The 23,060-nt window shown below is 41.0% G+C and overlaps 1 protein-coding gene across 1 annotated transcript; it reads left to right on the top strand.

Moving 5' to 3' along the window:
- The first annotated feature begins 213 nt into the window (after nt 1-213).
- LOC111224573 (hepatocyte growth factor-like) lies at nt 214-18,347 on the top strand. The gene is made up of 19 exons (XM_022749117.1): nt 214-250; nt 3,936-3,956; nt 4,082-4,244; nt 4,402-4,514; nt 5,172-5,286; nt 8,738-8,880; nt 9,019-9,139; nt 9,318-9,436; nt 11,644-11,815; nt 11,990-12,123; nt 12,823-12,916; nt 14,049-14,188; nt 15,786-15,818; nt 16,057-16,165; nt 16,259-16,333; nt 17,205-17,342; nt 17,563-17,669; nt 17,786-17,919; nt 18,171-18,347. Exons 1-19 carry the CDS (start codon nt 214-216, stop codon nt 18,345-18,347), a joined length of 2,145 nt encoding a protein of 714 aa, XP_022604838.1.
- Nucleotides 18,348-23,060: the final 4,713 nt, after the last annotated feature.

The following is a 23,060-nucleotide window of genomic DNA, read 5'->3' as shown; positions in this document are numbered from 1 at the left end:
GGACTTGACACCAGTGAGGAGACACGCTGATAGAGAGGAGCACAAACTCGTGTAAAAGGGGGTTGAACCGAGGACGTGTGGTTTGTTGGAAAAGTGACATCTGTGAGAGGAAGGCGAGTCTTGTGCTGATCATCAGCCACTCTGGACTTCACACAAGCACCGAGTCTGTCGCTCCTTTAATCGGGATTCTAACCTGCTCCCAAGTTCCCAACCATGAGGACAAACGTATGGATTTACCACGCTTTGGTGTGTGTTGTGGTCACTACATTGGACACAGGTAAGACATGAAGAGCTGCGCTTCTAAGAGATGTTGAATATCTGCATGAACATTGTGATTAATATAAGTGTCATATTAAAATCTCACATGTTTCATTTCTTTCCGCGTTCTGTTTATGCAGTGAAATGAGCATTAGACACAAATCAATAGATTAACACGGAAGAATAAAAAATAATAAAATTAAACAAGTGACAAAAGTTGACAAAAAGAATAACGCTCCAGTTCCTCATATTTTTAAACTTTCACTTTTTTTTCACTTTTTTTTCACTTTTTTTTAACTTTGTCAATCAGGACTTGGTTTAAAGCAGCTTACAATAAAAATGTATAGCTTCTTATGGAAACATAATCAGTTTTTGATTACAGACTGAGACGGTGATTGGCACTGAATTAACTTGATCACAGGTCCTGTCTTGCATCGATTGGGCTCACTGTTTGCTGTGGAAATTCACTGTATAATGAACCTGCTCAAGGACATTTTTGAAGATCAAACATTTGAAACTGTTATGGAAAGAAATATTGAGCTGTTCATCAGACTGCAACTTTCTATAGGAACCCATTGTTTTCACTGGAGCTTCCAGTATTTGTGCCATTGGGTCTAATTGCCAGTAATCAAATGGATCTAAAGAGCAGTATAATTAATGTATTTGAATTGTTTTGTGCAATATTATTCAATAAGAATTTAAAAAATGATCATCATCCAGAATAAGAACGCACGCCGTGCCATTCCAGCTGCCTAAAGGTACAAACCTGTGCCAAAGCGCTTGGTTTGAAGTACATCTGCTGATCTTACTGCTTTGTCAGTAAACTTTTTATATAGGTCATGGTCAATTCGGTAATAGACACTCGTGCATATGCTGGACTGACGCCAGCCACTAAGAGGATGCAGAGCTCGTCTTGTAATGTTGCAGCACAGCTCGGGGCGCACACACGACCACTCGTCATTTAAACGCATCCAAACGAGCTCCGGTGCTGCGCCTTTATAAAGCGCAAGCTGTTTGGTGGCTGCACAGACTGTCCCGGTTATTGCATCCGCCCCGCTGACATGTCACTGAGTAAAGCACTGAATCCATAGTTACCACCTTCAGGGGTGCCGACCCTGACCCCTGACTGCCCTGGAGTAGGGGAAAGTAAAACGCGCGCCCTGGACTGTGGTATTCATGCGTTTGTCCCGGCAGAGAGATAGAAGAGGGGTGTGTGTGTGTGTGTGTGTGTGTGTGTGTGTGTGTGTGTGTGTGTGTGTGTGTGTGTGTGTGTGTGTGTGTGTGTGTAGGGAGAGGGGTGGGGGGGTAACATCTGGCTGCTGAGCCCAGTTCCACATATTGCGCTCTCTGAAGCAGATGTAATGTCTGCTTAATTCCCAGACACAGGCACACCTTTAACCTGCTACTTTCCTGTTCTTCATATAATACAACTTTTCCTCTGCATTTCCCTAAAACTGATACACTGTGTGATTATTCATTTCACATTTTTGACAGGAAAGCTTGACTAAAATACTTATCCAGCTGACACTTCGGTTGTTTGCTCAAGAGCACCAAAGTGGATATGTCTGAGGAAGGTCAGAGTGTTGGTTATTCACCTTTCCTGTCCACTCAGAACTCAGAACTGTTCCTCGAAGCTATCTCTGCCTCTTCTCATTAAATGTCATGTCCCTCATGCTCACCCATCAAGCACCTTTTATTATGATCTCCAACTTCAGCAAATGCCCGGGATTTGGAGATAGCAGCAGTCTGACTGCAAGGAGAGGAAGAGACTAAGTGAAATCTAATTGAGCAGCCTGGCCAGACATCAGGGCTGGAACAACACTGTGATGAGTGCCAGATGTGGTCCAGTGGAGCCCAAACATTAATAACACGTCCTCCCCGAAAACCATTTTCATCCACGAGGAGCCTCTAAACGCTCCACAGTTTACAATATCTTAAGTACACACACAACGTCTTGTGTCGGATCTTGGCGCAGGAGCATGTTGCTGTAACTCAGTAGCATGAGATTTTCTTGTGTGATTTATATCGCACTTGCCCCTAATTATAAACGGAAAAAACTATTGTAACTAACATAATGCATCTGAAGATCTTACTGTAGCCCACAGAACCAGCGTTTACAGTAGAGCTCCATTCTACTGAAGGATGGGCTCTTAACTTGTTCCAGTAGGTAAAAATGAATGATTTGTATCACAGAGGATTTAGACTGAAAATATGGTTTTGTCCTGCTTTTGAACCCACATGGATCTCTTACATTATGCTCTATACATTATGCTATGTCTTTGCAATGGTATAATTCTCTTTTGATGTCGCTCTTCCAAAGAAATGGCTCTCAACAAAGGCCTATAAATTAAACAAGAATGAATTATAATATGTCCTTTTGCACCTTTGACAGTTTTGCATTTTTCCACACTCTGTGGAAAAATCTATAAGTTTTTTTAGTATGCGCTAGGTACCAATAGCTCAGAGACTATACATAAAAATTGAAACATAAAACTTTATTAGTTAATAGAAATGATGAGAGATGTTGAAGCTTTCCCAGGACGCAGGATTCTGATCACCTCTTGTTTTGTTCCCTTAAAAAACAAATGTTGCTCAAAATGAAGAGGAAGAAACTAAATGTCACTGTAGTTAAACAGCAGGGATTCTAATAAGACTTTCATGACTGGTAAGGAGTCATGAATGCAAGTTATTGCAATGGGTTTCTGAAGGAATCACGGATAGTCATTAAATTTATCAACAATAACATAAAACTTTAGTATAACAAATGCCATGAAGTAGTAAAACTTGAAAAAAAGTTGAGTTTTGGCTCTTGAAAGTAGTAAAATATGAGATATGCTTTCATGAGCATCAAATCTCCAACTGAGGCACGTCTGCCTGCTGGATGGACATCATTCTGTTCTCTTGGCTGTCTTCACAGTTCAGCACCCACTCTGCATTTCTCAGGCAGCTACCCTGGTTTGAAGCTCGAGTGCTGGGGGGCATCTTGAGCTGGGCTTTGATCCTGGACACACTTCATACCAGCTTTTCTGACACATAAACTAGTCTGCTACCTCGATTTGGCCCGCTACAACTGAAGCAGGATCTAAAGAAAAAGTTCTCTCAAGAGTTGCAGAACAGCGGAGGTTTAAGGGGTTCAATTTTGTTGAACAATGATGCTTCAGTGTGATTCAGCAGGGCAGATAATAACATGCCAGCAAACATGGAGCATGAAGTAAACTGCAGTTGAAAGATGCTTTCACTGACAGCGGACCACCAGGTTCAGTGTTTCATTTTTCCTCCACATCTTTCATGCCAGAACCCTGAAACCAATAGTCAAACCACCAGGAGAAAACTCTTTGCTTTGACAAGTTCGTCTTCATCCTCAGCACCTTGACAGCAGCAGAGAAACATTTGGCCATGTCTTCCAGTATTTGAGTAATGATTTTCACCGAAGAGGAGATGAAAAAATTCCACATGGTTTCTTAGAATCTTTTGCATTCATTTGATTGCTGACAGCGTAGATACAGACAGGAAAACTGTAAGTGGTTAAAAATACTTTACATTGACAATATAGTGCTATATCCATTAAATTCAGGTTCAGTTAACCTCAGCGTCACACTCTGGCTGGCGTGATCATTCAAATTTGTTGTTGCCACTTCGGTATAATTAAGCACCAAGTCGGAGCTTTCAGAAAAAAGTCATGGTGAGTCGAGTGAACAGTATAAGTCAGAAACATACAGTCGCTCCCATACGAGGTGAATCCTTCCAGCCTAACAGTGAATCTAATGGCGGCACCAAAACCTGCAGATAGGTGTTCTTATGTTGTGTGCTTATGTTCTCACAGGTTGCTGTAGAAGGACTCATCAGTCATTACAGAGGTATGAGAAGACTGAGGGCCACATGCTGGTTTGCACAGACTGTCCTCAGCCCCCTTTGGTACGAAACAGTCGATCGCAGGAACACTGCGCCCGAAAGTGCAAAAAGGTCAAGAAAAACTTCAACTGTAGGTGAGTTACACTTTCTCTTTCTCTTGTCTCTGAAGCCCAGCACATTTTTTTTTTCACTCTCACTCCTTTTCTCCTCCTGTATAGAGACACAATATTTACATATTTTTGTTGCTTATCATTCGGTCATCTCTCAACCACTTCCTATGTGTGTCTACAGGGCTTTCAACTTTCAAAGGCACAACAGGAAATGCCACTTGCTTCCCTTTGACCGTTTCACCCACGGTGTGAAGAAGCAGGCTAACGTCAACTTTACTTTGTATGAAAAAAAAGGTGAATGTCGTCATTTTCAGAGGCAGTGTCATTTAAGGTTTGAGCTCTGGTGTTTTTCTCATGAGAACGTTCAGGTGCAGAGAGGGATTTACACAGGCAAGCTCTCTCCTGGTGATTGCAGGTTGTGCCTCTTGCTACAGCTCCTCGATTTTAAAGGCATTTGGTTTTTCTGTTGACACAATAAAAGCAACCAACCCCCTTCACCACCACTACCCCTCCTGTTTAATCACCCCAGTGGGGTTAGTCGCACGCATAAACATGCCGCAGACTTAAGTGGTGTGTAAACAAAAAAATTCATTGTTTACAGTCGGAGCGCAAAGATTTTCTCAAGCGCAGGCTGTGGAATCTAGCACTTTAGAATTTACTGCAAAATTTACTGAAACTCCCCCCTGTGACATTTAATGAACTTCAGGGAGTTGTCTGTTTTGGGAATAACACACAAGCTGGGACATACTAAAACACATGCTGCAAAAAGTCTTATTGACCATACATGGGAAAATATATTCCAGGTGCTCAGGGCAGCGAGAGCAAATCAACTTTAAATGGCTGAAACACTGTGAAAACTGGCACACAAAGAGTACACAGGGACAGTTTGTATCAAAGTGAAAACATGAATGAATGTTTTCAAATGCTTTTTATGCCTTTCCCCTTGCTTAGATTATATAAGGGAGTGTATCATCGGCACCAAGGACAACTACAGAGGGAGGAGGTCTTGGACGAAGTCAAACATCACTTGCCAGGCTTGGTCAGATAATAACATCAATGAGCACACGTAAGTCCTCTCTCCTCTTCAACCGAATAAGTCAATAAAAAGTGCATTTTTATGTGGGAACGTGGCGCTGTTCATGAGGGGAGGGATGCTCACAAACACTCACTTATTACCTTGAGCGTTCAGTGCCTTGCTCGGCGGCATGCCAGTTGTTGTTTTTAGGGAGGAGAAGGTGTTAATTGTTCATTTCCCCTGGCCACATTCCTGCAGCCATCGAAGCCAGTCATCTCTAATCTTTAGGCTTTCGCCACCTTCCTGGATGCTCCTTCTCTATTTGTCTGTGTCTGATATTAAACAGGCCCCAGCAGCTGATTTACTGATGTCCAGATCATCTCCTTGCACCTCAGGGGTTAAGGGAAGGTGGAGGCTCTGAGACAGTTGAACGTTTATCCAGGGTTAAGTCAGATTTCTTTCAACACATGCTGGGATGTCCTAGCTGATGAGGCTGGGTTTTTTTTTTTTTTTTGCTGCACTGTAGGCCATCAGGTGTATCCCAAAGTTTCCACTGCTACAAGAGAGGCAAGATCAGTGACTTTGAAAAGATGGTTCTGTGCCAGCATCTCATTAGTGGTGCTCATTAGTTACAGGATATTTTAACGGCGATGGGGAGGGGGGTTGAGAGACAAAGTAATAAGAGTTTGAAGAAGTACAGAGGGGAGGTAGAATGAAAGAAGGAAAGTGCAAAAATTTATAGACTGAAGTCATGTTCTGTCTGTTGTCCAGCTGAACACACAAAGCCACTGACATACTGAGAGAAAATACAAGTGCAGCGATCTCCAACAATTAAAACATATTGCGGTGTTGGTCCCCATCTTCTCTTCTCCTCCCTTCCCTTTCCAGAAGCACTTCTTCACATTAGGAGTCCTTCGTCACTGTTTATTTGACACATGGTCTCAGTCTCCTTCCCACAAGGTAAATGTATCGTCCGACCGACAACATCGCCCTGGCTTGTCAACAACTTTTAACTTTCCAAAAGGGTCAAAGGGAGCTTTACTTAAGGGAGATTTAGTGCCACCGTGGGGTTACCTAACACGGGACTGTCCCGCTGTGTGAGAATTACCACCATAATGAACCACGCACCATTTGAGTTTCAGGTAACTATTATTTTCACGCTTGACCGATCACCGTGGGGCAGGGGTGATTTCTCAGGAGGTTCCCTTCCAGGAATGGGACTTCCACCTGTTGTCTATATTTAGTGTTTCAACCGAGGCTCTGAGAGAAATGTGTATTGATGTGAAGCCAAGTGTGGAGAAAGGAATGGAATGGAAAATTTCTTTTCATATTATTAATAATACATAGTCATTTATTTATCCCCGTAGAGACATTCATTTATTTTTCTACGAGTTTCCACTGGGAGGTCTGTTAGCGCACTTAGCTTCAGAAACACACCCCTGCAGCTTGGATTTAATGTTTTGCTTAAAGGAGAAGGTAGACATTTTGGAAAAGAAAAAAAAATCTCATTTGCTTTCTTGCCAAGAGTTAAAGCAGAATGTCATGTCTGTAAGTTTGAAGCTTCCACCAATAGCCAGTTAGTTTAGCTTAGCAGAAAGACTGGAAACAGTGGGAAACCGCTGACCACACTAACTAAACTTGCTGTTACACTGAGCTAAATTTAGCTAAACTAAACTAAGCTAACTGTCTCCCGGCTGTAGCTTCATATTTAACGGACAAAATTGCGCAGCATTATTGATCTTCTAAGCTAATTCTCAACAAGAAAGTGAATCAGTGTACTTCCCAAAACTATTCCTTTCAGGACACTTCAGTTGTCGCACCCTTCTTCCAAAAATCCTTATTTATGTGTTGCGTTAATCTCTGAGTACTTTATTCCTTTGGATGCTGTAGCACTGAAGCATGACCGTGTTTGTTCCACAATCACCAGGTGCATGTTGCGAGACATTTTGCAGCGGTTACTTCAGGTCTAGATTTCATCTTTAGTGATCTCCAAAATCTAGCCAATATGTGTAGCCGGCCCACAGAGCGAAGCATGTGTGCACAGTGTCTGCCTGCGCTCCGATGGGAGCAGACTTTGGCAAGGAGATGAATAACTGGCCAACATCTGTTAGCACAACATCATTATGGTTAACTTGCTCCCATGCCACGGCCTTTTACGGACTCTCACCAGATGCAGCGTTTTTTTTGTGATGTGAGGAACCTTGTAATTCCATTTATAAATTAAGGATACTGTAGTATGATAGAAATATATTGAGCTTGTGAGTTACACACAACAGATGTGAGTTTTGGCGCTTGGCAGAGTGCTGCTTTTGGAGGGGAACAAGTGTTTTGTTTTAGTTAAATGCATAAGAGAAATATTGGTGTTAAACTTAACCCTGTAATATTTTGACACTAGGTATTACTATATGGTTGGAAGAGCTTCCTCCTCTTTCTTCTTTGCACTCTCTTTCTTTTTGGCTAAGGCCTGAGATTTCTTCTACTTCTGGGTTGAATGATGTTGTGCATTAGTGTTGAAGCCTTGCGTAAGCCCCAGGGCACAGAGGGGAGAACAGAGCAGACTCTCCCAAGAAAAGAGTCATTGCCTGGGGTAGACTGTTCAGACAAGCTGCTGAAGGGAGGGTGGACTCTGGTTCCTTTTTCGTGTCTTTTTTCTTATCCTGCACGTGTTTTTTTTCTTTTTACATCATCAGTTAAACACTTAGCTCCCAACTTTTTGCTCTCTTTTTCTTTTCTAAACACTTAAGTCACTTGTTTCTTTTCACCTTTCCCCTGTGCCCAAAACTTTTTCTCCTGTCCTCCCTCTGTGTCTCCCTGGGTGGGAGGGGGGAATGTGGTCGGCATGGATCAGGGGGTGCTGACATGCCAGCTTTTCATCATCCTGCGCTGACAGAAGACGAATTTCACACACCGTCCATTTAGTACGGGGATCCCATGCCACTCCCCATTGTTCCATCCCATATGTTTGGACTAGCCAGATTCATTTTCTTACAGTCTCACAGTCGCTCGTTCACACTGACATGATGTAGCAGTTGACAGAGAGGGATTAAGTTTAAACGTGTTCAAAGGCTGCCAGTAAATGACCTGCTTGGGCTGCTCCAAGTGGTTCGTAGCATTGTTCTGTGCTGTTGGTGGTCACTGTGCTGTGACAGACACACATGAGGGAGCTGGGATATGGTAGGAATCAGTAAGGCGATCATGCAAAAGGTGCAAATCTGGAGAGGAGAAACATATTGTCTTACTTTGCATACGATTGCTATGACCGGTCATTCCAGGTTTTAAAATGTAACCTGGTCACATTGAAAGCGCCACAATTTCACAGATTGAAGCTTACATGTTAATGTAAATGCCTTTTGAATTTATTTGGTTTGTTACTGAGAGCACCAGCAGGCAGGTACTGTATATACTACTGGAGCAGCCAAGTGTGCAAGTACTCCCTAACATTTATTTATACAGCTTACAGTATCAGTTAACACTTTCAATAAATGTGTCTACTCCTTTGTAGGTTTTATCCTGATAGGTACCCAACGCAAGACCTGAGGGAGAACTTCTGTCGGAATCCCAACAACGATCCTGGTGGTCCGTGGTGCTACACCACAGACCCCAACGTACGAGCTGAGGAGTGTGGCGTACCACAGTGTTCAGAGGGTAAGACCATCCAAAACATTATTACCGGACAATAAGATTCAGTCAGATTAACTCAGGCTTATGTTAGAAAGAAACCTTTCTTTGCTTTCATTACTAGCTGAAAGAAGATTTCGATAAATGTTGTTTCTTTGTTGACAGAAGTCTGTGTGACGTGTAATGGGGAGGATTACTGGGGCAAAATGGACCATACAGAGAGCGGCAAGGAGTGCCAGAGATGGGACTCAGCAAGGCCTCACAAACACCACTTCCAGCCCAAAAAGTAAGCTGCAAAGCCGATAATGACATGCTAACCTTTCTCACGGACAACACCAGCACACACCCCATGACAGATGCTTACATAAATGACGCTAATACTCGAGAGAGGTAGACCTCACCAGTTGTTATGACTTACTTCTCTCCCTCCTAATTTTTTCTTCCCTCTCTGTTTCCTCTCTCAGGTATCGGGACAAAGATTTAAAAGACAACTACTGCCGAAACCCGGATAATCGTCTCCGTCCCTGGTGCTACACCATGGATCCCAAAACTCCATGGGAGTACTGCAACATCACTGTGTGTGGTACGGATCTATGTACTCTATATACTCAAATCTGGGGCTTGGGCTTTGTGGACAGAGTCTTTAACAAATCAGCAGAAGGCTAAATTATCGTTATACTCTGATTCATGACTCTTATGTTTATTGTATTTCTCAAAGTGAAGTACCCTCACAACTTAACAGTTGTGTCACACAGTTAGGAATCCATTGTGAGATTCAAAAGTGGACTTGGTTTTTGGACAGGCAGATGCCAGTTCGGTACTGCCGAAAAGTGGTTTGAGTGCACCAGGGGGTTTGTTACATACAGGACTTTTGTGGTTTTGGGGTACTTGCGGTCAGCTGAGGAAAAAAGCTCCCTCTTCTCCCCTGCAGAGTCTCATAAGACTTTTGTTTACTCGGCTGGGTGTTTCATGTGGTGCTTGGCTTGAAATCCTCCTACCTCAACAAGGAAGAGTAAATAGGTTGTTTGTAAATGGGAGAGTCTGACTTCAGAGAGACCACTCACAGATGACAAGGGGCTATGAAGTTGAGGATTACAATAGAGGCTACTATACTGTGAGGCCTCACACAGCCACTGGAAGGCCTAATAGTCATTTTAGTTGTGTGAACATTGGCTTTTAAAATAATGACAGATATAGACAAGGGACAAATGTGTGAAGAACAAAACAGTTGCAGATGCCTCCATGCAGGGCTCAGGGGGTCAATGAATGGTGTGATGAGCATGAAAACACAACTGAAGACTTCTGTGAGATTTTGGACTGGCGTGTCAGAAGACACTCACCACCAAACATCAAAATACCAAATTAGAGAATATCTGGTGCTCTGGAGCTCAGAGACTTGTAGGATGGATGTGAAGGAGAGTGAAGCTGTTCGGTTCCTTACTAAGAAACTTTATGTTGAGTTTTCCTTTCATTTGTCACTGATTAGAATATTATTGTCGAATTGGAACATCAACATGTGCTCTTGGAAATTGAGACGGTGACTGAACAAATACTTGGTTAATCATAAAAACAATCTACACATTCATCAATAATGAAAATAATCATCAGTTGCACCTCCAATGTGTTTGATATTGTAAGGTTTTTGAGTGTGATGAGGGCAAAAATAATGTAACTTCACTTGACTCGTCTCACATCGGGCAGAGTCTGACAGAGTTGTAGTGTAGATAACTTTTGCCTTCATAGATAATTTAAAAGACAGAGGAAAGAGAAGAAGAAGAACGGATGCCAAAGAGGTCACACCTTTGGAGAATTTGTTCATTTTTTCACATTGAAATATTCCCACATGCTCACCCACAAACACACAGAGCATCCCTCTTTGTCTCTGTCAGACACATACACACATGTACTTTACAGTACATGTTATGATTTACAGCCAGGGCGGAGGATCTGCATTTGTCCAGATGTGTGTATCCCTCAATGCCTGCCCTCAGAAAGATAAAAACCACTGACCTGTACTACACAGTGCACACAGACACTGGCATGCATTACATCAAGCTAAAGAATCCCTCTTTTCCACCCGCCTTCTCCTTTCTGCCTCAAAACATTCCCTTTCCTCCTCCATCTTCTCCAATCTCATTTGTCAAAGGCTAAAGAAACAGAGACAGAAATCTGGAGGGGAGAAGTCGCTCCCTATGTGCTGCTATTCCTGCTCTGCTGAAAAGCAGAATTCCATCTGAAGATGTTTGGAATAGTTTTCCGGTGGATAAAGTTGCCCTGGACAGACTGGCTTGGATGTGATATCTTTGGTGCAATAAACAAATTCGCCAGAAACAGAATTTTATGTTTAATGGTGTATGTATAGAAATTATGTTTTTCTTCCAACAACCTGTGACATTTTGTGCTGTCAGCAAGTTAAATAACCGCATATTGTTGTGGATGTCCTTACGTGCAAGAATGTGGGGCACCAGTGTTATGAATACACAGAAAGGTTCCTATCGCAGTTGAGACTAGGAAAGGGGGGGGGGGGGGGGGGGGGGGGGGGGGGGGGGGGGGGGGGGGGGGGGGGGGGGGGGGGGGGGGGGGGGGGGGGGGTGCTACTGTTTTTGATCATCTGTCTCTAGGTTAAACATGACACATTCTTCTGAGGATTAATATCTCCCTCCTTCTCTCCCTCCCTTCTTTCTACCTTCAGTTTTTGCATCTCACTCTCTTTTGCAAGTTTTTCTTTGCCTTCTTTCTCATGCCTACACTCACAGTTACAGTTTCTATGTGTTTTTCTTTCTTTGCTAGAATCGGACTCCAGTGAGGACACAGATGTCAATGTAACAACATCCTGTGTCCAGGGGAAGGGCACCGATTACCGAGGCACAATGAATGTCACTCCTGAGGGCGTGACATGTCAGCGCTGGGACTCTCAGTTCCCCCATAACCACTCATTTCTTCCTCAGAACTTCAAATGCAAGTGAGTAATGCTTGTTTCATGGCAGCTTGGGTTCAGTTCTCTCTGCTGTGTCAAGGAGGTGATTTGTTCATTTTGAAAGTGATGAAAGTGAAACTACAAATTGATAGCTTTGCTGTAAAAAGATTACAGTCATCAGCACCATCATTTAAATTGTAGTTTGTGTGTGTGTTACAGAGACCTGAGAGAGAACTACTGTCGTAATCCTGATGGTGCAGATTACCCATGGTGCTTCACTACAGACCCTAATCAGAGGATAGCCAACTGCACCCACATCCCCAGGTGTGATGCTGAGGCCACACAAAAAATAGGTAAATTATTGTACAACTAGAATTTTAAAGGAACAGCTTCACATTTTTGGGAAATGTGCTTATCTGTTTTCTTGATGAAGATGAAAAAAAGCTATATTTCCCAAAATGTCAAACTATTCCTTTAAGGCTACTTAGCCTTTTCTCAGTTCCAAACTTCAAAAGAATGGTAAATATTGAGTAAATTACTATGCAAGTTATGTTTTAAATAATGTGAAATACTGAAGTACAGATGCTTGAAAAGTCATGTTTTTGTGAAGTGAAATTACACAGACACTTTCTGAATTGCTCCCGTAGGACTGGGCCACTTGGCAGCGTGCTGCCCAATGCATTCCATTTCATGGAAGAACCAGACTTTGGCAATATTCTTCTCTGTCATTTCCCATGTTTCTCTGCTTCACATTTCAGAAGACCACACATGTCACAAAGTGGCCAGTCAGTTAGTTACTAAAGGCCCTCCTCTGATTCTGTTTAAGCAAAGACATAGTGAGGTCTAAATTTTCTATTACATTTGAGAACTGGGGCCGTTGATTATTAAATTGATTCAAACCACAAAGAGAAATCTCTTCTTTGTCTCTGACTGTGCGTTTCTGAATTTGCCCGCTCAAGGTGTTTCAGAAATTGCTGGGTTCAGTAATTCTATGTGCTCCTGGGAATATTTAACAAGGTGGTCTGAAATAACTTTATCATGTTTTTCCTCAGAGTGTTACGAAGACATCGGACAGACATACCGGGGAACTTTATCCATAACTCGTTCTGGGATTCCCTGCGCAGACTGGTCACATCATATAAACAGGTAGGAAACTAATTTATTCTGCATATAAATTAGTTGTGTGTCTCCTCCTGCTAACTCTCAGCCAAACGTCAGCTGTGCTAAGAATCACTGGAAATGTTTCCTAGAGAGGCTGACATTCTTTTCAGCTCAGTTGATGAGTGTTTGTTGACAACTTTTCCTCCTATTGCCTTGTGAAAATCCCTTTCATATGAATGAAGCCAAGCAGTGAAAACAAACAGTGAGAGGAAATCAGGGGTTCCTCAGGGGTCAATACGAGGCCCAATTATTATTCATCTAACTGACGAGAGGAAACCCCGGGGTGCTCTCCAAGTGACCCATCTTGACAGAGAGGTTGCCCACTACAGGGTTGTTGCTTCGTGCTGAAGTCAAGCTGTTGGAATTACTTAATTTATAGGAATTTTAAAAGCCAAAATGGCACAGACAGATGGACATGTTCCAGAGCTGACCCCTGACCCCAGGAAGTGCTTTCTGAGGAAGGTAGATCAAAGCCAATCAGCTCCCTTGCGTAGACTGCAGCCAGCGAGTCTACCCTGCTCAAGGTTAAGGGTCATCTGAGGAAAAACTGCTGAGAGCTGCAGCTTGTTTAACATTCTCCTGGGAAGTGGAATTATCTTCACCTCCTGACAAATTGTTGTCTATCGCTTTGCATTATTTTTACCCAGTAATTGCTTAGGGATATTTTGGGTATCGTAGAAGATTATGTTTAAAGAGACACACGATTAGATGTGAATTCCTACAAATCGGGACCACAACCAAGTTGTTCCATAGAGGATGTGGCTCCTACTGGTCTGAGCCCTGCTGAATGCTTAGAGTGCATACTTTCATACTCCCATGAGCACTCTTCACAAAACTCTCTCCTTCTACGGGCTGAATGCAGCGAATGTAGAGGATTCATTGCACTATAGGAAAGCCAGAGTCAGACTTTCCAGGCATACCATGGTAACTTACAGTGTGTATGTACTGTATGTGCATATCAGTCTGTGCGCTACTCCATGTATGCACATACTTGTGTATTTGTGTGAGTGTGAGAGTGTGTATGAATCTAAATGAGACAAAGACCAGTGTTAGTTCTGACACACTGTGTGCAAAATAACAAATGGAATATGAGAATCTGTATTTGTGTGTTTTACAGTGGGGATTCTCACTCTACAGTATCCCATGTAGGGCTGGAGAAGAACTACTGCCGGAACCCAGACCGGGACAAGCATGGCCCCTGGTGTTACACCAATCCAAATAACCGCTTGGCCTGGGACTACTGCAAACTGAAGCACTGTGAGTGGCTTAAATAACCTTGACTGCTCTAATGTATATCTCTGTAACAGTAGATACATCTGTTTTATGTCAGCCATAAATATTAGCAGGCTGTAAATGATGCACATGCTGTATAGTACAATTTTTAGTGATCTATTTAGCAGACCCTTAAAGGAGTAGTTTAACATTATTTGCTTTCTTGCTGAGAGGTCGATAAGGAAATGGATGCTGTTCTCATGTCTGTATGGTAAATAGGCTGATTAGCTTAGGTTAGCATAAAGACTCAACATACCTGTAAAATCACAATGTTGGTATAGATTTAACAAACAAGACATAACAGGCTTATTAGTGAACTTTAAAAGTGCAGGTATGTGGATTTTCTTACGTTGGACAGGGTCAAGCTGGCTGTTACCCTTTGTTTCCAGTCTTGTGCTAAGCTAAGCTAACTGATGCCACAGACATGATCTTCTCACCTAACTCTCAGCAAAAAAGCAAATAAGCCTTCGAAGTTAGAGCTTGAAGCTTGATGTGAAAATGTGTTTTTAAGTGTTTGTTGGTACAAGTGAGAAATTACCAGGCTACAGAACATAAAATGTTGCCTTAAAAAGTAGCAAACAGTTTGCCAGATTTCCTGGTGTGTGTTTAATTTAATTTGCTTTTAAAAAAGCCTTTGTAGGCTTGTATCTTACATGTCCTCAGACATTAAGACTGCTTGTCTTAAGCCCATGAACAATGGGGAATGTGTATCAGGATGTGAGGCAAGTCAGGAGAAAGTCTTGAAAAGAAACTAATAGCACTTCTGGAAGCTAATGCTTCTTCTGCTTCCTGTAAACATTCAGAATAAAATAACCTCCTAAACTGTCCCCATGTTTAATTATATTTACACTTGAGGAAGTTATTCCTGTGTCACCCCAGGATGATTTTGTCCTGATCAAGCCTCCTGACTCCTTTAATCCTCCAGGTATACACGGAGTAGATATTGCATGAGCCTTTCAGATTGTCCAAACAGCACTTCTGAAAGAGCATGCATTAACATTAAGTATATAGAAGAAGACAGTGTTGGTGTATGAGTGAAGTACAATGAAATAACACAAGTGATTTAGCTTTGTAGACTTTATCAAAGCCAAATAATATGTCATAACTTTTATTTTATGCAGCTTTGCTGGTGGCTTACGTAATGTGTTAGCTGTGGTTTTGTCCAATTGGCAGAGAGAATACATGATGTTCAAACAGCAAACAGATGCAGGTCACTGCTGCCATCCTTTTATTTGAGAAAACACATACTCAAGCAGCTGGACCCAACATTTTCTTTGGCTGGTTTCAATCGGGTCGCATTGAAGAGACTCTTTTGAATGCCTGCACAATAATTTCCATAATGTAAAACATGTCTTCCATGAAGTTTCTGAGGTCTTGAGCAAATTTATTCTCTGCGGTTGCTAACTGATATAGCCTCCAACAATGATTCAGATTCTGAGTTAAGTCTCTATAAAGTAAAGAAAGGTGTCTTTTTTCAATGAGGTTTCATGCTTTTTGTGTCAATGTATGGTCAGAGGTCTGAATTATTTCCGCTGCTGTGGCGTCTCTTCTTACTGGTGTGCTTTTCTTTTACTTCTATCAGGTGAATCAGCTACAGTGGCTCCTCAGCCAAACAGTGAGTATCATTTTTGCTTATCTGGCTTTTACCAGTCTAGTCCTCTTCCTCCTCTTCTTATCTCTAATCTTGTCCCTTTTCCTTTAACTCTTTACATGAAATCCGTCTGTTGTCATTTACCTAACTAAACAAATCATATTTTATGGTTGTCTTTTGAAGTTTTAATAAATCTTTTCCCATTGAAATGCAAATAATATATTCATCTAACATACAGTATCAAAAATGTCTCCTTGTTTAGCTCTGACCAGACCCAAGATATCATGCTTCGTGCATATAAACACCAGAATAGTTGGAGGACATCAAGTGCAAGGTACCGATGGTGGCTGGGTTGTAAGCATCCAAAGAGAGTGAGTCATTTTACATGTTTTTACAGAATCTGCTTAATCCCTCTTTATGCTACCTTCTGTAATGAATAAAACTGTCCTCTTAAATTTTCTTAGGAAGGTTCATTTGTGTGGTGGCTCACTGATCAGAGAAGACTGGGTTTTGACAGACCAACAGTGCTTCACCTCCTGGTAAGACTCCACCCTCTGATACTCCTAGTAGCCCCCCACCCCCCACCCCCGGAAATTTATCGCTTTTATTCTATTTCTGACCTCACCTTCACCAAAAATCCTTTTCTCATTTACCGTGTGTATTTACTCTCTATTTACATATCTGTCAATCATGCTTCTTGCAATATTGTTTAAAGTGAAGATGCAGGCTGGATTCTGTTTACTAAGACTTACCCCCTCCCAGACAGGTCTGACCTGAGATGTAGAACAAAATAGTTTGGACTGGAGATCTGTTTAACTTCTGCAGTTGTCAGAGCCACTCATATACTGTGCACATAGTATCTCTGTCATCTGCAGCGGTGGCTTTAATGAAAACCTCCCTATCTCTGTAGTAATGTACAGTACTGTAAGTATTACATATGGTGTAGATCAGCAGCTTTTAGCTGATACTTGTAGCTGCAGTGTGTGCTGTGGAGTGGGTCACAGTTTGTCTGAAACATTGCCTTTTTTCTTGCTTTTGTGCTTTGAAAGTTTATGCAAAGGATTGTTATAAAAAATATTACTTTTAATATTTAAATTACCAATATCATATTTGTTATTGCACATTGGCAAATTCCGAAAAGTTCCTTAAAATTTTGTGTTTAAAATTGTTGTATATGTAGAGACATTTTGTAAATACTTAAACTGACCACATGCAGTACAGTAACACAGATAACTTGTCTTGGCAATATTTAAAAGTAAGACCACTGTAGATCTATGTAAGGCTCATGTTCTCTATGGTTCCTTAATGGATCACTCAATCTAATCAAATTAGTTTAATCACTGGCCAGTGAAATCATCAAGTCACCAATACTGTAGGTTTCTATCTGACACTGGACTTTGTGGTCTTCAGCGTTCCAGATCTCAGGGATTACAGCGTGCAGGTTGGTCTACGACACCTCAATGAGTCCTCAAGCCACCCGAGACTACGCATCTCTCGTCTGATTTGTGGCCCAGAGGGATCCAACCTGGTTATGCTGAAATTAGCAGAGTAAGTTGTCATCCAAATGGACGGTTTCCACTGATGTTTAAGATCCTAATGTTAGGGTAGAACATGTGTTATGGAAAACTTTGTATTGTTCTAACCACAAGCCAAGCCATTTTGGTTAACTTTGGCCCTCTAAATGCATGAAAGACCTCGTTTCATTCTGTGATGGCTGCATACAGCATGTTAAGTGACTATACGTGATCTACTGTTATGTATGTTCTAGTCCTGCGCCTGTGTCGGAGGGTGCCTCCACTATCCATCTTCCTGTAAAAGACTGTCACATCACCGAAGGCACCAACTGCACCATGTATGGATGGGGGGAAACCAAAAGTACTGCCTTCTTTCACCAATATGCCATGCCCCCTTCCATTTCAACCATTATTCAAACAAAATGCGTATGTTTAACCCATTAAACTCACTGGTTTGTGTTTTTCTTCTCTCTTCAGACACAGGATATGATGAGGCACTGAACACTGTAACGATGCCTATGGTCAACAATGACATGTGCTCACAAATCAAAGGGGATGCTGGGGAGAGCAGAATATGTGCCGGTGGCAATAGAGGAGAAGGTGTATGTGATGTAAGTGTCACAAATCAATGTTTATATCATGAAACAGATGAATACAACATGAATGTAGAGTATTCAAAAGGTCATTCACCCAAATAACAAATACCATGGCATGGCTAGGTATCTAATTTTCCTTGGAACTACTTTCTGCTGAAGAAATAGTCCCAATGAAAATGGTTAACAATTTTTTCCATCATTTGGAATTTGGTTGAGTTTGAACATGTACAGTGGAGTATAATCATTGTTAATGTGCCGTCTTGCAGAAAGACAATGGAGGTCCATTGGTCTGCCAGGAACATGAGCGCAAAGTCATCATCGGTGTGAGCATCCAAAGGACAAAATGTGCCTCATCGCAGCCTGCACTTTTTGTCAACGTTGCTTTCTACTCAGAGTGGATATATAAAGTGTTCAAACTTTACCCCAGTTTGGAGAGGAACTAAGATATTGCGGTGTGAAAATCAGCTCCATGCAGGGCTGCACCACAGCCTGCAAGGAGAAAGGGGCGACTGCGGGCCAGAAAATTCCAAGACCTCTCCATGACCTCTCCAGCATGGACCACGGGGGAGAAATTCGGAAAATCGCCTTATGGAAAGTGGCCTTTTTGGGATTTTGTGACTGAATTTGTCATTTCGCGGAGAGGACAGAGACTAGTGGTTGAAGACTGGATATAATAAAATGGAATCCCACCAATTCTTCCACTTTGCAGATAAAGACCTGCAGGTTGTTAGCCTTAATACCATTTTTACAACCAAAGTCCCGGGCACATGGACGGCGTACTAATTGTATTTTGACATGTTCAGAATTTCTGAAGCCATGCAAGCAAAGATAATGAGAATGACACCTGTGACTCAGTATTATCTCCTGGAATATACTTGAATGTGGACTGAACCCAGATCCCTGTTGGATACCACTCAAGGTAGCCTTCTGTGACTCTGGGATTTCTTTCTTTTTTTTTTTTGAAATGTGTTGAGCTGGACTGCAAAATGTAATTTACCTCCAACACAAGTGATGTGGATGGACAGAAATGGTGTTCCATAATGTCAACACATATACTAAGTTATAGGATACCTAACACATATCACAACAACTAAAAATATCCAACAAACAAAACTATGGTCAGACCAAAAAGGAAGAAAATATAGGCATGAAAAAGTAATTTTAAAATTAGTATTAAAGACACTAAAGTCTCAATGAGAAAACCTGTAATTGGTTTCAGATATACCATTGGTTAAGTATATAAAATACACTATTGCTGCTCGAAAAGCTAACTGCAGCAGCCTTGGCAAACCATTCAGTGCTAATTGTGTGCAGTAGCTGGACTACCTTTTCCCCAGTTAGCTGTAACTGTTAGTTTCCCCATGAGAGGGTCTAAGTAGGACTGAGCGAACTGCTCCAAATCTTATGCTAATATTTAAAGCATGAGAGAGAGAAGAGCCATGCCAAATATAACATGGTTATTTGGTCTCCAGTTTGGAGGGAACTGTGGCCCCTGGCGGGCTGTGTGTGGTCAGTAGGATATTTTATACTTTTTTTTATTTCATGGAAAGTGACTCCTTATGTACATAACTGCAGATTTATTGAGTATGTTTCTGCCGTGCTGTAAGATTTTATAGGTCTTATAGATCTGGAATATTTTTGGTTCGCTTGGTAATATCAGATTGGCTTCGTCCTGCCTCTGATTATGTTTAATATTTAAAGAGACTGGTAGTTTGTGAGCAGTAGTTAGTTATATTTATTGTTTTTAATTGGCAGAAGACATTGCAGAAAAGTCCAGATTTGGATGTTGTACCTGGTTTTTGAGAGTAATTAAATACCCCGTAATGACTGGGTGCATGTTTGACCCCCAGGTGAAAGCCACAGAAACATAAAATAATATGTCATGGACTGTCAAACTTCTTAAATTTAGGTCGCTTCTTTCATGTTAAGTTTGTGTTGTTGTACCCGGGGGTAAATTTGAAGCTTGTTTATTTGGGGACCATTTAAAAGGAAGTGAAAGTTGAACAGGAATTTACTGACAAACACAAAAAACAGTCAAAGATGCAAAAGAATGTGTTCATTTAAAAAACAAAGAAAAAACCACAAGTTCAGGCACAATTATTTTAGCTACAACGAAGCCCACTCAATAAGGAACAAACCACTACAGGTGATATGAAATCAGTGGCTTCCTGTTGGTCACTTTTGGTACTTAAACTGGGAAAAATTTCCGATGAGGCAGATAGTCAGATTATAAATGATGATCCAGTGGCCCTGCGATTCCCATTCACTGACAGCAGTGTATTTTAGTGGCGCCGTGTTTGCGTGGCCATTACTCGAGAATTAGAGCGTGAAATTCTCTTCTCAGCTCCAAGATGACTGTTCTGAAGATCACATGGAAAATGGTACATACATTAACAATATCCAACTATTATCTAATCGCCTCGCGCAGGTTACAGCCAAGCTGAAGGTCTATGAAGCAGCAATTTAAAGGAAGGAAGCTTCATTGCAGACGACTGACTGATTACACAGATGAAACCAAACGCCAAATATTCTTAGTTATGTGGCAGATCATGTAACTGTGTTGTAAATTGATCTGTTTTCTTGTCAACCATGCTCTTATGGAGTTGTAACTGTTATTTAATTTACCTTAATGTAAATAGCCTGTAAATGACAATTTGTAATTTTTGTAAATATCATACTTGAGTATTTTTACTTCATGATCATTCTGTTTATATATTTGTATAATGTAAACTTTAAATGTAACAGCTGCTATTTTGTGTTAGTGAGTTTGTTTATATGACCTTTTCTGAATTTTGTAGCCTTTGTATTATTCCTATTTTAATAAACTACTTGACATCACATGTCGTCATGTCCTGTACCTCTGGTCCTTTCTCTTGACATTTTCCCCAGTGTAATATAGTGTAAGGATGATGCCTGCAACACACTCAGAAACTGTTTACCCAGTTTTTGGCAGTTTACTCCCAATATCGCTCTGAGCAGCAGATTCTAGTGTATGATAAATATTCTTAAGTTGTTGAAAGCAGTAGAGGTTAACCATAGAACCACTGAAGAGCATAAATATCAACATGTCGTAAGAAACATTTGGATAACAGATTTGGACATCCCAGGCTTAAGTGATATACAGTTGAACTCGGATAAGCTTTTCAGCAACTCTGAAACGTTTGGTTGCTCAACGTGAGATAAGATATAGTTAATGCTCCAAATGTAAGATTAATGCTTGTGTCAAATTATTATATTGAGATAAAAACTGTTTTTTGTCATTGGAAGCAGAAATATTACAGTTCAGGTAAAAGTCCTGCATTCAAAATCCTACATAAGTATCATTAGTAAAATGTCCATAAAGTGTCAGAAGTACTAATTCTGGAGAAAAATGTCCCTTGTGACTGATATATTGTAATATATGACATTATTAGATTCGTCAGACTGATGCATAAATGTGTCAGCAACATTTTACTGTTGTAGTGGGTCAATCTGGAGCTGGTTTGGTCCAGTTGTTCCCATTTTAGGGGTCCTCCTCCTCCAAAAGGTCACAAGGGTCGTGAGATGATCATTATAAAAGAAGGAAAAACAAAGTTCTGCAAGACAAATCTGTATTCACTTTTTGTGTATTTTTTCTAATCATCTATATTGTGAAATATTAGATTATTTTCCCATTTTGAGCCCTGAACAGTTATGAAACCATGACAAAACTTTAATTATTTTTTAATGTAACTGCTAACAGACAAGTGGACCCAATTAGACACTGCTTTTTTAGTCAGGGATTAAAACCAACAAGGCTGGGAACCACTGGTTTATAATGGATACAATCCACACAAAAATTGATTGTATTTTATTAACTAATCATAGGATTTTTTAATGTAAAATCCTAATCTGTAAAGTAAGTGATACCTGTTGCTGTCAAATAAATGTAGTGGAGTAAAAACCTACATTTGCATGTGAAAACTCCAGTAAAATGCATCCACTCAAAGACTTTACATAAGGGTAGCAGTACTTCAAAATTACTACTTCTACTACTACTTAGTAATTTTCTACCACCATTGGTAACATTGGTAACCACGACCACTATCAGTAATATTCAAGTTGGCCTCAATTTATGTGCGATGTGAGAAAATGATATTCCTGTTTCATTAATGTAATTAAAGCACTTCAGAAGGCTCACAGATGATTTACATAGGAACACACGTGGAGGTGTAATCTACCTATGTGGCTTCACAGTGTTAAATTCCGACAGGTCATTTTGCCAGTAGGCCACTTCCGTGCTGCTGACCAAGCTGTTTGCCTTCTGATCCCAACCTTTCCCCCGCTGACCAGTTATTGAGAAACTCAAGAGTCTTACTGTCTCCTCGCTGCAGTAAAGGGATATGAAGGAATTCAATGCCTCTGCCCTGTTGCAGTCATAAAAACTGATACAGAGCGGAGCAGATATCAGATCATGTTTAGACTTTTTGAAGCTATACTTTTATAGATTTTCCCACTGGCCATCCCTGGAAAGAAGTCTTGGAGGGGCCCCTGAACCGCCTTCTGCATTCAAACACACAGCAAGCCCAAGACTATAAAAGAGATAACATCCATATATTATTATAGCAGTCACCTTAAATGATCCATGGAGCTATGATTTATGTTACAATCACAGTACATCACTGACCAGATATACTGTAGAGCATCTATAACATTATCCATCAGCATTAAATGTACCCTCTAAAATCTACACTCTCTCAAGCAGAACTTGTGTTTATTGGCTTCATCACACCTTGGCACATAACACCTTACTTTCTGGAAATTCACATCAGTAAAAATATTTATTACCATCCTATCTGTCCAGCTTTGTTCAGCACTTCATGTCTTATAGAGCTGCATCAACTTTGTCTTCTTTACAAGTCAGCTCAGTGGATTTAAAACCCATCACGTTGTCTGATGGAACCAATGAAAGACTTCAACAATTTTTGAATAAACTTAAGATATGACCTTCTCTAACTCCTTATTCATTATTACTGGCATTTCAAGAGAACAGGTTCACAGAAAAGTGATAAATGAAGCTGCAGTTTATGTAAAAAAAAAAAAAATAGTGTAAGGGACAAGGTTGTAACTTCAGTCCTTTGTCGCCCTCTGCTGGCCAGGATCTGTCCCTCCAGCCCAGACATTGAGCGGCACCCGAA

The sequence above is a fragment of the Seriola dumerili genome, unplaced genomic scaffold, assembly GCF_002260705.1.
Source record: "Seriola dumerili isolate Sdu_G_001 unplaced genomic scaffold, Sdu_1.0 BDQW01000138.1, whole genome shotgun sequence".
Taxonomy (NCBI): Eukaryota; Metazoa; Chordata; class Actinopteri; order Carangiformes; family Carangidae; genus Seriola; species Seriola dumerili.
This window is presented reverse-complemented; position numbering and strand designations above follow the sequence as displayed.

Coding starts and splice junctions, on each gene's coding strand:
- LOC111224573 (XM_022749117.1), top strand. CDS start 214: ATGAGGACAAACGTATGGATTTACCACGCTTTGGTGT. Junction 4,515..5,171: donor TACTTTGTATGAAAAAAAAG/GTGAATGTCGTC, acceptor CCCCTTGCTTAG/ATTATATAAGGGAGTGTATC. Junction 8,881..9,018: donor CGTACCACAGTGTTCAGAGG/GTAAGACCATCC, acceptor CTTTGTTGACAG/AAGTCTGTGTGACGTGTAAT.